This window comes from Anser anser (assembly GCF_964211835.1).
Source record: "Anser anser genome assembly, chromosome: 34".
NCBI lineage: Eukaryota > Metazoa > Chordata > Aves > Anseriformes > Anatidae > Anser > Anser anser.
Window position 1 is genome coordinate 55,966 of NC_139755.1, and position 11,174 is coordinate 67,139.

The 11,174-nt window shown below is 63.4% G+C and overlaps 1 protein-coding gene across 5 annotated transcripts in view; it reads left to right on the forward strand.

The window, feature by feature from the left end:
- LOC310888330 (helicase SRCAP-like) overlaps positions 1-10,258 on the forward strand; it is a 29,033-nt gene extending 18,775 nt beyond the window's left edge. For 3 of the 5 annotated variants that reach the window (XM_083814929.1, XM_083814932.1, XM_083814930.1), the window contains exons 14-20: positions 1,047-1,183; positions 1,265-1,434; positions 3,297-3,489; positions 4,912-5,048; positions 5,147-5,333; positions 8,814-8,983; positions 9,799-10,256. In XM_083814929.1, the coding sequence (XP_083671055.1) occupies positions 1,047-1,183; positions 1,265-1,434; positions 3,297-3,489; positions 4,912-5,048; positions 5,147-5,333; positions 8,814-8,983; positions 9,799-10,159 (1,355 nt within the window). In that variant the 3' untranslated portion in view covers positions 10,160-10,256. Of the gene's footprint in view, positions 1-1,046; positions 1,184-1,264; positions 1,435-3,296; positions 3,490-4,911; positions 5,049-5,146; positions 5,334-8,813; positions 8,984-9,798 lie in introns of all 5 variants that reach the window. The other 2 variants (XM_083814928.1, XM_083814931.1) reach the window with 2 other exon arrangements.
- The last annotated feature ends 916 nt before the right edge of the window (positions 10,259-11,174 follow it).

Consider the following 11,174-nt stretch of genomic DNA (forward strand, 5'->3'; position numbering starts at 1 on the left):
AGGTAGGCTTTGGGCACCCTTGGGTGCTGTAGGGTCTTCGTAGGGTCTTTGTAGGGTCTTTGGGGTCTATCTAGGTACACTTTGAGCACCCTTGGGTGCTGTGAGGTCTTTATAGGGTCTTGATAGGGTCTTTGGGATGTATCTAGGTAGGCTTTGAGCACCCTTGGGTGCTGTAGGGTCTTCGTAGCGTCTTTGTAGGGTCTTCGTAGGGTCTTTGGGGTCCATCTAGGTACTCCTTGAGCACCCTTGGGTGCTCTGGGGTCTTTATAGGGTCTTCGTAGGGTCTTTGGGGTCTGTCTAGGTAGGCTTTGAGCACCATTGGGTGCTGTGGGGTCTTCGTAAGGTCTTTGTAGGGTTGTCAGGATCTATCTAGGTAGGCTTTGAGCACCATTGGGTGCTGTGGGGTCTTCGTAAGGTCTTCGTAGGGTCTTTGGGGTCTGTCTAGGTAGGCTTTGAGCACCCTTGGGTGCTGTGGGGTCTTCATAGGGTCTTCGTAGGGTCTTTGGGATCTATCTAGGTAGGCTTTGAGCACCCTTGGGTGCTTTGGGGTCTTCATAGAGTCTTTAGGACCTGTCTAGGTACTCCTTGAGCACCCTTGGGTGCTGTGGGGTCTTTGTAGGGTTTTCATAGAGTCTTTGGGGTCCATCTAGGTAGGCTTTGAGCACCATTGGGTGCTGTGGGGTCTTCGTAAGGTCTTCGTAGGGTCTTTGGGGTCTGTCTAGGTAGGCTTTGAGCACCCTTGGGTGCTGTGGGGTCTTCATAGGGTCTTTGTAGGGTCTTCAGAATCTATCTAGGTAGGCTTTGAGCACCCTTGGGTGCTGTGGGGTCTTTGTAGGGTCTTCGTAGGGTCTTTGGGGTCCATCTAGGTACTCCTTGAGCACCCTTGGGTGCTCTGGGGTCTTCATAGGGTCTTTGGGGTCCATCTAGGTAGGCTTCGAGCACCCTTGGGTGCTGTGGGGTCTTCGTAGGGTCTTTGTGGGTAGGCTTTGAGCACCCAAACTCCCCAAGACCCCCCCCCGCCCCCCGCTGACGCCGCCCCCCCGCAGGCAGCTGGGGCCCCCACCTCATCATCGTGCCCACCAGCGTGATGCTCAACTGGGAGATGGAGCTCAAGCGCTGGTGCCCCGCCTTCAAGATCCTCACCTACTACGGGGCGCAGAAGGAGCGCCGCCTCAAGCGCCAGGTGACCCCCCCGGCCCCTCAGTAACCCCCCCGGCCCCTAATTAACCCCCTAATTAACCCCCCTCGCCCCCCCCCCCCGAAGGGCTGGACCAAACCCAACGCCTTCCACGTGTGCATCACGTCCTACAAGCTGGTGCTGCAGGACCACCAGGCGTTCCGGCGCAAGAACTGGAAGTACCTCATCCTGGACGAGGCGCAGAACATCAAGAACTTCAAGTCCCAGCGCTGGCAGTCCCTGCTCAACTTCAACAGGTCCGGGGCTGGGGGGGCGGGGTCCTCATGGGGGGGGGTTGGAGGCGTCTTGGGGGGGTTGGAGGCGTCTTGGGGGGGTTGGAGGCATCTAAGGGGGCTTTCAGGGGGGTTTGGAGGCATCTTGGGGGGGTTGGAGGTATCTAAGGGGGCTTTCAGGGGGGTTTGGAGGCGTCTTGGGGGGGTTGGAGGCATCTAAGGGGGCTTTCAGGGGGGCTCAGGGGGGGTTGGAGGCATCTAAGGGGGCTTTCAGGGGGGTTTGGAGGCATCTTGGGGGGGTTGGAGGTATCTAAGGGGGTTTTCAGGGGGGCTCAGGGGGGGTTGGAGGCATCTAAGGGGGCTTTCAGGGGGTCTTGGGGGGGTTGAGGGCATCTAAAGCGGGTTTGGAGGCATCTAAGGGGGGTTGGAGGCATCTAAGGGGGGTTGGAGGCATCTGAGGGGGCTTTCAGGGGGGATTGGAGGCATCTTGGGGGGGTTAGAGGCATCTAAGGGGGCTTTCAGGGGGGTTTGGGGGCATCTAAAGGGGATTTTGAGGCATCTAAGGGGGGTTGGAGGCATCTAAGGGGGCTTTCAGGGGGTCTTATGGGGCTTTGGGGGCTTCTCAGGGGGGTTTGGGGGCACCTAAAAGGCGTTTGGAGGCATCTTGGGGGGGTTGGAGGCATCTAAGGGGGCTTTCAGGGGGGTTTCGAGGCGTCTCAGGGGGCTTTCAGGGGGTCTCGGGGGGGGTTGGGGGCAGCTCGGGGGGGTTTGAGGGCATCTGAGGGGCGTTTGGAGGCATCTTGGGGGGGTTGGAGGCATCTAAGGGGGCTTTCAGGGGGTTTCGGGGGGGTTTGGAGGCATCTAAGGGGGGTTGGAGGCATCTAAGGGGGGTTTTGGGGGGTTTGGAGGCATCTTGGGGGGGGTTGGAGGCATCTTGGGGGGGTTGGAGGCATCTAAGGGGGCTTTCGGGGGGGTTTGGAGGCATCTAAGGGGGGTTGGAGGCATCTAAGGGGGCTTTTGGGGGGTTTGGAGGCATCTTGGGGGGCTTTCAGGGGGGCTCAGGGGGCTTTGGGGGCAGCTCGGGGGGGTTGGGGGCATCTTGGGGGGGTTGGAGGCATCTAAGGGGGCTTTCAGGGGGGTTTGGAGGCATCTCAGGGGGCTTTCAGGGGGTGTTGGGGGGGTTTGGGGGCAGCTCGGGGGGGTTTGAGGGCATCTGAGGGGGGTTGGAGGCGTCTTAGGGGGCTTTCATGGGGGTTTGGGGGCATCTAAAGGGGGTTTGTAGGCATCGTGGGGGGGTTGGAGGCATCTTGGGGGTCTTTCAGGGGGTTTGGGGGCGTTTGGGGGCATCTCAGGGGGGTTTGAGGGCACCTGACCGGGGTTTCCAGGGACACCCTTAGGGCTTTGAGGGACACCCCAAAACCCTTGGGGGACCCCCTGTGATTTTGGGGGCCGCCTAGATTTTGGGGGGGGGGGGCACCCTATATTTGGGGGGGCCCTAAATTTGGGGGGGGGGGCCTAAAACACCGGGGTCTCCCCTCGGGGCACTGCCGAACCACCCCGCTGAGACCCTTGGGCGACCCCCTATCATTTCGGGGACACCCTTAGGGCTTTGGGGGGGCCCCCTTATTATTGGGGGCCCCCTAAATTTTGGGGGGCCCCCCAAACCCCCCCGAAACTCCCCCTTGAGCCTCTCCGTACCCCCCCCACCCCCCCCCACCACCCTCCCTTCTCCCCCTCCCCACCTCTTCACGTTCCCCGTTCCCTTTTCGCTCCCCCCCCCTTTGTTCTCGGGGTCCCCCCTTTGTTCTCGGGGTCCCCCCCCGCCTACTTTCGGGGCGCCCCCCGCCTGACCAGGTCCCGGCTCGGGGGGGGCTCCTTCTCCGCAGCCAGCGGCGGCTGCTGCTGACGGGGACGCCGCTGCAGAACAGCCTGATGGAGCTCTGGTCGCTGATGCACTTCCTCATGCCCCACGTCTTCCAGTCCCACCGCGAGTTCAAGGAGTGGTTCTCCAACCCGCTCACCGGCATGATCGAGGGCAGCCAGGAGTACAACGACGGGCTGGTCAAGCGCCTGCACAAGGTGCGGGGCGGGGTTGCGGGGTGGTTTTGGGGGGGTTTGTAGGGTTTTGGGGGGTTTGGGGGGGTTTGGGTGGGAGGGGATGAAGAGGGGGGAGAGGTGGAGAGGTGGAGCAGACACTGGGTCATAATTCCCGTTTTGGGGTGTAGTTGAGCAAGGGTAAGTGGGTTTTGGGGTTTTATGGAATATGGGGAAGCCCTGTTTTGGGGTTTTCACCCCCTAAAACCCCTTAAAACCCTTTTTAGGGGGTTTTAGGGTGAGGGGGTGGGAAGGGAAGCGGTGGGTTGAGGGACAAAGAGAGGGGAGAGGTGGAGGGGCACACGTCATCGTAATTCCCATTTTGGGGTGTAGTTGAGCAAGGGTGAGTGGGTTTTGGGGTTTTATGGAATATGGGGAACCCCTGTTTTGGGGTTTTAAGGGGTTTTAGGGCGTTTTAAGGGGTTTTAAGGGGTTTTAGGGGGTTTTAGGGTGAGGGGGTCAGAAGGGAGGCGGTGGGTTGAGGGACAAAAGGAGGGGGGAATGTGGAGAGGTGGAGGCACAAAATTCTTCATGATCCCCGTTTTGGGGTGCAGCTGAGTCAGGGTAAGTGGGTTTTGGGGTTTTATTGAGTATGGGGAATGTCTGTTTGGGGGTTTTGAGGGGTTTTGGGGGGGTTTAGGGGGTTTTGGGGTGAGGGGGTCAAAAGGGAGGTGGTGGGTTGAGGGATGAAGAGAGGGGAGATGTGGAGAGGTGGAGGCACACACGTCGTCGTAATCCCTGTTTTGGGGTGCAGTTGATCAAGGGTAAGTGGGTTTTGGGGTTTTATTGAATATGGGGAACCCCTGTTTTGGGGTTTTAAGGGGTTTAGGGGGTTTTGGGGTGAGGGGGTGGGAAGGGAGGCGGTGGGTTGAGGGACAAAACGAGGGAGGAATGTGGAGAGGTGGAGGCATAAAATTCATCATGATCCCCGTTTTGGGGTGCAGCTGATCAAGGGTGAGTGGGTTTTGGGGTTTTATTGAGTCTGGGGATCCCCCGCTTTGGGGTCCAGGTGCTCCAGGGGACCCCATTTTGGGGTTCGGGGCGTTAAAAGCCACCCCTTGTTTGTGGGGCGCCCGGGTCGGCGCAACCCAGAGCTGGACGCGGCCGATTTGGGGCCGTCCCCCTTTTTGGGGCGCAGCGCGGCCGGATTCGGGGTTCCGTTAAACCCGTTTCCCCCTTTTTGGGGTGCAGCTGAGGGACCCCGAGCCCTTTTTTGGGGTGAGAGAAGCCATTTTAGGGTCCGGGCTGCCGGCGGAACCTCTTGCGCCGGGCGCAACCCCGGAGCGCTTCACCCTCGGGCGCGGCGCGCCGGGAGCGGGTTTTCCTCCCCTCAAAACTCCCTTTTTTTTTTTTCGGGGTTTTTTCCCCCAAAAATGAACCCCGCCGTCTGATTGGCCGCCCCCGCAGGTGCTCCGCCCCTTCCTGCTGCGCCGCCTGAAGGTGGACGTGGAGAAGCAGATGCCCAAGAAGTACGAGCACGTCCTCAAGTGCCGCCTCTCCAAGCGCCAGCGCTACCTCTACGACGACTTCATGGCGCAGGCCAGGTGGGTGCCGCCGGCCCCGTTGTCCCCGGGGCGGCGTCCCCGTTGTCCCCGACGCCGTCCCCTCAACGTCCCCTCCCCGCTTGTCTCCCCCCCCGCAGCACCAAGGCCACCCTGGCCAGCGGGCACTTCATGAGCGTGATCAACGTGCTGATGCAGCTGCGCAAGGTGTGCAACCACCCCGACCTCTTCGAGCCGCGCCCCATCCACTCGCCCTTCGTCACCGAGGGCATCTGCTTCGTCACCGCCTCCCTCGTGCTGCGCGCCCTCGACCCCGAGCCCTTCAAGGTGACGCGCGGGGACACGCGGGGACACGCACGGACACATGGGGACATGCGGGGACACGGGGACACAAGGACACGGGGACCGCGGCGGTGGGCAAGGTCTTCGTGGTCAAGGTTATGGGGCGTAGGGGTGCTGCCAAGTGACCCAGGACCACCACGTTGGTGTCGCCACCACCCAGGGCCAGCACGTTGGTGTCGCCACCACCCGAGGCCACCACCTTGGTGCCGCCACCACCCCGCCCTTCTGGTGGCCGTTTTGGGGACGTAGGGACACGATGGCGTTGCTCAAGCTCTTCTTGGCCAAGGTCTTCTTGACCAAGGTCATCATCCAAGGCCACCCCCTTGGTGCCACCACCACACAGGGCCACCACCCCGCCCTTCCGGCAGCCATTCTGGGGACACAAAGGCCCCGGGGACACAACAATGACCCCCCTCAAGGTCTTCTTGACAAAGATTATGGGTTCGTAGGTGACAAATAAGAGTGGCACGAGGTGACACAGGTGGCCATATTGGTGCCACCACCACCCGAGGCCACCCCCTTGGTGCCACCACCACCCAGGGCCACCACCCCGCCCTTCTGGTGGCCATTTTGGGGACATGGGGACATGATGGCAACCCTTCCATGTCTTCATGACCAAGGTGATGGGGCTGTAGGTGAGGTGTAGGGGTGACATAGGGCCACCACCTTGGTGTCACCACCACCCAAGGCCACCACCATGGTGCTGCCACCACCCCGCCCTTCTGGCGGCCATTTTGGGACACAAAGGCCACGGGGACACCATGATGATACTCGTCAAGGTCTTCATGAGCAAGGTTATGGGGCCGTAGGTGACAAGTAAGAGTGGCACGAGGTGACACAGGTCATCATGGTGGTGCCACCACCACCCGAGGCCACCACCCTGCCCTCCTGGTGGCCATTTTGGGGACACAAAGGCCACGAGGACACAACAACGGCACCCCTCAAGGTCTTCATGACCAAGGTTATGGGGCTGCAGGTGAGGTGTAGGGGTGACACGAGGTGACACAGGGCCACCATGTTGCTGTCACCACCACCCAAGGCCACCCCCTTGGTGTCGCCATCACCCAGGGCCACCACCCCGCCCTTCCGGCGGCCATTCTGGGGACACAAAGGCCACGGGGACACAACGACGACCCCCCTCAAGGTCTTCATGACCAAGATCATGGGGCTGTAGGTGACGAGTAAGAGTGGCACGAGGTGACACAGGTCATCATGGTGGTGCCACCACCACCCAAGGCCACCACCTTGGTGCCGCCACCACCTGAGGCCACCACCCCGCCCTTCCGGCGGCCATTTTGGGGACATAGGGACACGATGGATGGCATTGCTCAAGCTCTTCTTGACCAAGGTCTTCTTGACCAAGGTCATCACCCGAAGCCACCACCTTGGTGCCACCACCACACTCTTTTGGTGGCACTTTTGGGGACATGGGGACACGCCACCAGCCCTCAAGGTCTTCGTGATGAAGGTTATGGGGTTGTAGGTGAGGTGTAGTAGTGGCACGAGGTGACACAGGGCCACCACCCCGCCCTTCTGATGGCCATTTTGGGGACATGGTGGCAACCCTTTCATGTCTTCATGACCAAGGTGATGGGGCTGTAGGTCAGGTGTAGGGGTGACCCAGGGCCACCACCTTGGTGTCACCACCACCCAAGGCCACCACCATGGTGCCACCACCACCCAGGGCCACCACCCCGCCCTTCTGGCGGCCATTTTGGGGACACAAAGGCCACGGGGACACCATGATGATACTCGTCAAGGTCTTCATGACCAAGGTTATGGAGCCGTAGGTGACAAGTAAGAATGGCACGAGGTAACACAGGTCATCATGGTGGTGCCACCACCACCCAGGGCCACCACCCCGCCCTTCCGGTGGCCATTTTGGGGACACAGGGACACGATGGCGTTGCTCAAGCTCTTCTTGACCAAGGTCTTCTTGACCAAGGTCATCATCCAAGGCCACCCCCTTGGTGCCGCCACCACCCAGGGCCACCCCTTGGTGTCGCCACCACCCAGGGCCACCACCACACCCTTTTGGCGGCCATTTTGGGGACACAAAGGCCACGGGGACACAACAATGGCACCCCTCAAGGTCTTCATGACCAAGATTATGGGGCCGTAGGTGACAAGTAAGAGTGGCACAAGGTGACACAGGTGGCCATATTGGTGTCACCACCACCCGAGGCCACCCGCTTGGTGCCACCACCACCCGAGGCCACCCCCTTGGTGTCGCCACCACCCAGGGCCACCACCACACCCTTTTGGCGGCCATTTTAGGGACACAAAGGACACGGGGACACAACAATGGCACCCCTCAAGGTCTTCATGACCAAGATTATGGGTTCGTAGGTGACAAGTAAGAGTGGCACGAGGTGACACAGGTCATCATGGTGGTGCCACCACCACCCAAGGCCACCACCTTGGTGCCGCCACCACCCTGCCCTTCAGGCGGCCATTTTGGGGACACAGGGACACGATGCCGTTGCTCAAGCTCTTCTTGACCAAGGTCTTCTTGACCAAGGTCATCACCCGAGGCCACCCCCTTGGTGCCACCACCACCCAGGGCCACCACGTTGGTGCCACCACCACACAGGGCCACCTCCCTGCCCTTCCGGTGGCCATTTTGGGGACACAAAGGCCACGAGGACACAACGATGGCACTCCTCAAGGTCTTTATGACCAAGATCATGGGGCCGTAGATGACAAGAGTGGCACAAGGTGACACAGGTCATCATGGTGGTGCCACCACCACCCAGGGCCACCACCCCGCCCTTCCGGCGGCCATTTTGGGGACACAGGGACACGAAGGCATTGCTCAAGCTCTTCTTGACCAAGGTCTTCTTGACCAAGGTCATCACCCAAGGTCACCACCTTGGTGCCACCACCACCCAAGGCCACCACCTTGGTGTTGCTACCACCCCACCCTTTTGGCGGCCATTTTGGGGACACAAAGGCCATGGGGACACAACGACGACCCCCCTCAAGGTCTTCATGACCAAGATTATGGGTTCGTAGATGACAAGTAAGAGTGGCACAAGGTGACACAGGTCATCAAGGTGGTGCTGCCACCAGCTGAGGCCACCCCCTTGGTGCCACCACCACCCAGGGCCACCACCCCGCCCTTCCGGCGGCCATTTTGGGGACATAGGGACACGATGGCATTGCTCAAGCTCTTCTTGACCAAGGTCTTCTTGACCAAGGTCATCACCCGAGGCCACCCCCTTGGTGCCGCCACCACCCAAGGCCACCACGTTGGTGCCACCACCTCCCCGCCCTTCCGGCGGCCATTTTGGGGACACGAAGGCCACGGGGACACAACCACGACCTCCCCCTCAAGGCCTCCACGACCGAGGGCCGCAGTTACGGGGCCGTTGGCGGGCCGTAGGGCTCTGGGGCGGGGGGGGGGGGGGTGACCTTCACGGTGACGTCCCCTCGCGGTGACGGTGACATCCCCTCGCCCCGCAGCACGTGGACCTGGCGCCCTTCGACCTGGTGGCCCTGGAGGGCCGGGTGTCGCGCTACGCCGCCGACACCTTCCTGCCGCGCTGGCGGGTGACGCGGCGCCTCATCGAGGACATCGCTGCCGCCCCCGACCCCCCGCCGCGCCCCAAGCCCGTCCGCATGAAAGTCAACCGGTACTGGGGGGGGGTTGGGGACACAATGGGGTCTTGGGGACATCGGGGTGGTTGGGGACACGGGGGGGGGTTGCAGACACGGGTGGGGACATGGGGGGTACTTGGGGACATTGGGGGGGTGTTGGGGACACTGGGGTGGGGACATGGGGGGGCCTTGGGGACATTGAGTGGTGTTGGGGACACAATGGGGTCTTGGGGACATGGGGGGGTCTTGGGGACATTGGGGGGGTCTTGGGGACACTGGGGTGGGTACATGGAGGGGGATTGGGGACATGGGGGGGTCTTGGGGACACAATGGGGTCTTGGGGACATGGGTGGGCCTTGGGGACATCGGGGGGGTTGGGGGACACTGGGGTGGGTACATGGGGGGGGATTGGGGACATTGGGGGGTCTTGGGGACACAATGGGGTCTTGGGGACACAATGGGGTCTTGGGGACATGGGTGGGCCTTGGGGACATCGGGGGGGTTGGGGGACACTGGGGTGGGTACATGGGGGGGGATTGGGGACGTTGCGAGGTCTTGGGGACATGGGGGGGGTTTGGGGACATCGGGGGGTGTGGTTGGGGACTGATTGGTGTGTGGATATTGGGGGGCCTTGGGGACATTAGGGTGGGTCGGGGACAGCGGGGGGGTTGGGGACATCGGGGGGGGGCATCGGGGGGTTGGGGACACCAAGGGGTTGGGGTGGGACATGGGGGGATTGGGACGCATGCATTGCTCCTGGGGACACTGGGGGGGGGCTTGGGGACACCGGGGGGGGGTTGGGGACATTGGGGCGACCTCGGTGACCCCCCCTCCCCCCCCCGTTTCCCAGCATGCTCCAGCCGGCGCCCAGGGAGCCCCGCACGGTGCTGCTGCTCAACAGCCCCCGCCCCGCCCCCCTGGGCGTGCTCCCCCTCGGCCCCGCCCCCCTGCTCGTCGGCCCTGCCCCCCCGGGGGGGGGAGCGGCCCCCAACCCCCCCGGGGCAGCCGCCACCCCCCCGGGGGTCACGATCGCCCCCCCCGGGGTCCCAACCGCCCCCGCCGGGGTCACGCTCGCCCCCCCCGAGCCACGATCGCCCCCCCGGGGCAGCAATCGCCCCCCCGGGGTAACTCTCGCCCCCCCCGGGGTCACAATCGCCCCCCCCGGGGCCACAATTGCCCCCGCCGGGGTCACCCTGGCCCCCCCGGGGTGACGATCGCCCCCCCCGGGGTCACCCTCGCCCCCCCCGGCGTCACGCTCGCCCCCCCCGGGGTGACGCTCGCCCCCAGGGGGTCGCAATTGCCCCCCCGGGGGGTCCCGGCCGCCCCCCAGGCCCTGGGGCTGGGGGTGGGGCTCGCCTTGGCCCCGCCCCGCGCCCCGCCCCCGCGCTGCTGGCCACGCCCCCCGCCGGCCCCGCCCACGGTGAGTGGGGGGAGGGGGCGGGGCTTGGGGGAGGGGGCGGGGCTTGGGGGGAGGGGGCGGGCTTGGGGGGAGGGGGCGGGGCTTGGGGGGCGGGGCCTGGGGTACGTGGGAGGGGCTTGGGGTGGAGGGAGAGGGCGTGGCTTGGGTGGGAGGGGGCGGGCTTGTGCCTGGGGGCGTGGCTTGGGTGGGGGGCGGGGCTTCAGCGGGAGTGGGCGGGATTTATGAATGGGCTGCGGGTAGCAGGGGGCGTGGCCTGCCCCCGCCCCGCTTTTTAACCCCTTCCTCCCCGCAGCGCCGCCGCCCGCCCCCCAGCTCCTGGCCGCCCCCCGCGGGCCGCCGCGGCCCCGCCCCCGCCGCCGCCGCCGCTCGTCCCCCCAGCCCTCCCGGCCCCCCCCGCGCTGGGGGCCAAGGGGGGCCCCCCCTGGCCGCCTTCGCCCTGCCGGGACCCGGCCCCAGCGCCTGCTGCTGGCCCCGGACATGCAGGCCCGGCTGCCCTGTGCGTAACCAAAACCCCCCCGTCTGCACCCAAAAACCGCCCCCACCGCCCCCTCCCTGCCCCTAATCCGCCCCTTTTCTACCCAAACCCCTCACTTCTACCCCAAACCCCCTTTTTTACCCCAACCCCTCCCTTTTTTACCCCAAAGCCTCCTTTTCTATCCCCAAAAGCCCCACTTTTCTACCCTAAACCCCCCCTTTTCTACCCCAAAATCTCTCATTTGTACCCCAAAACTCCCCTTTTCTACCCCAAAACCCCCCTTTTCTACCCCAAAACTCCCCTTTTCTACCCCAAATCCCCCTTTTCCACC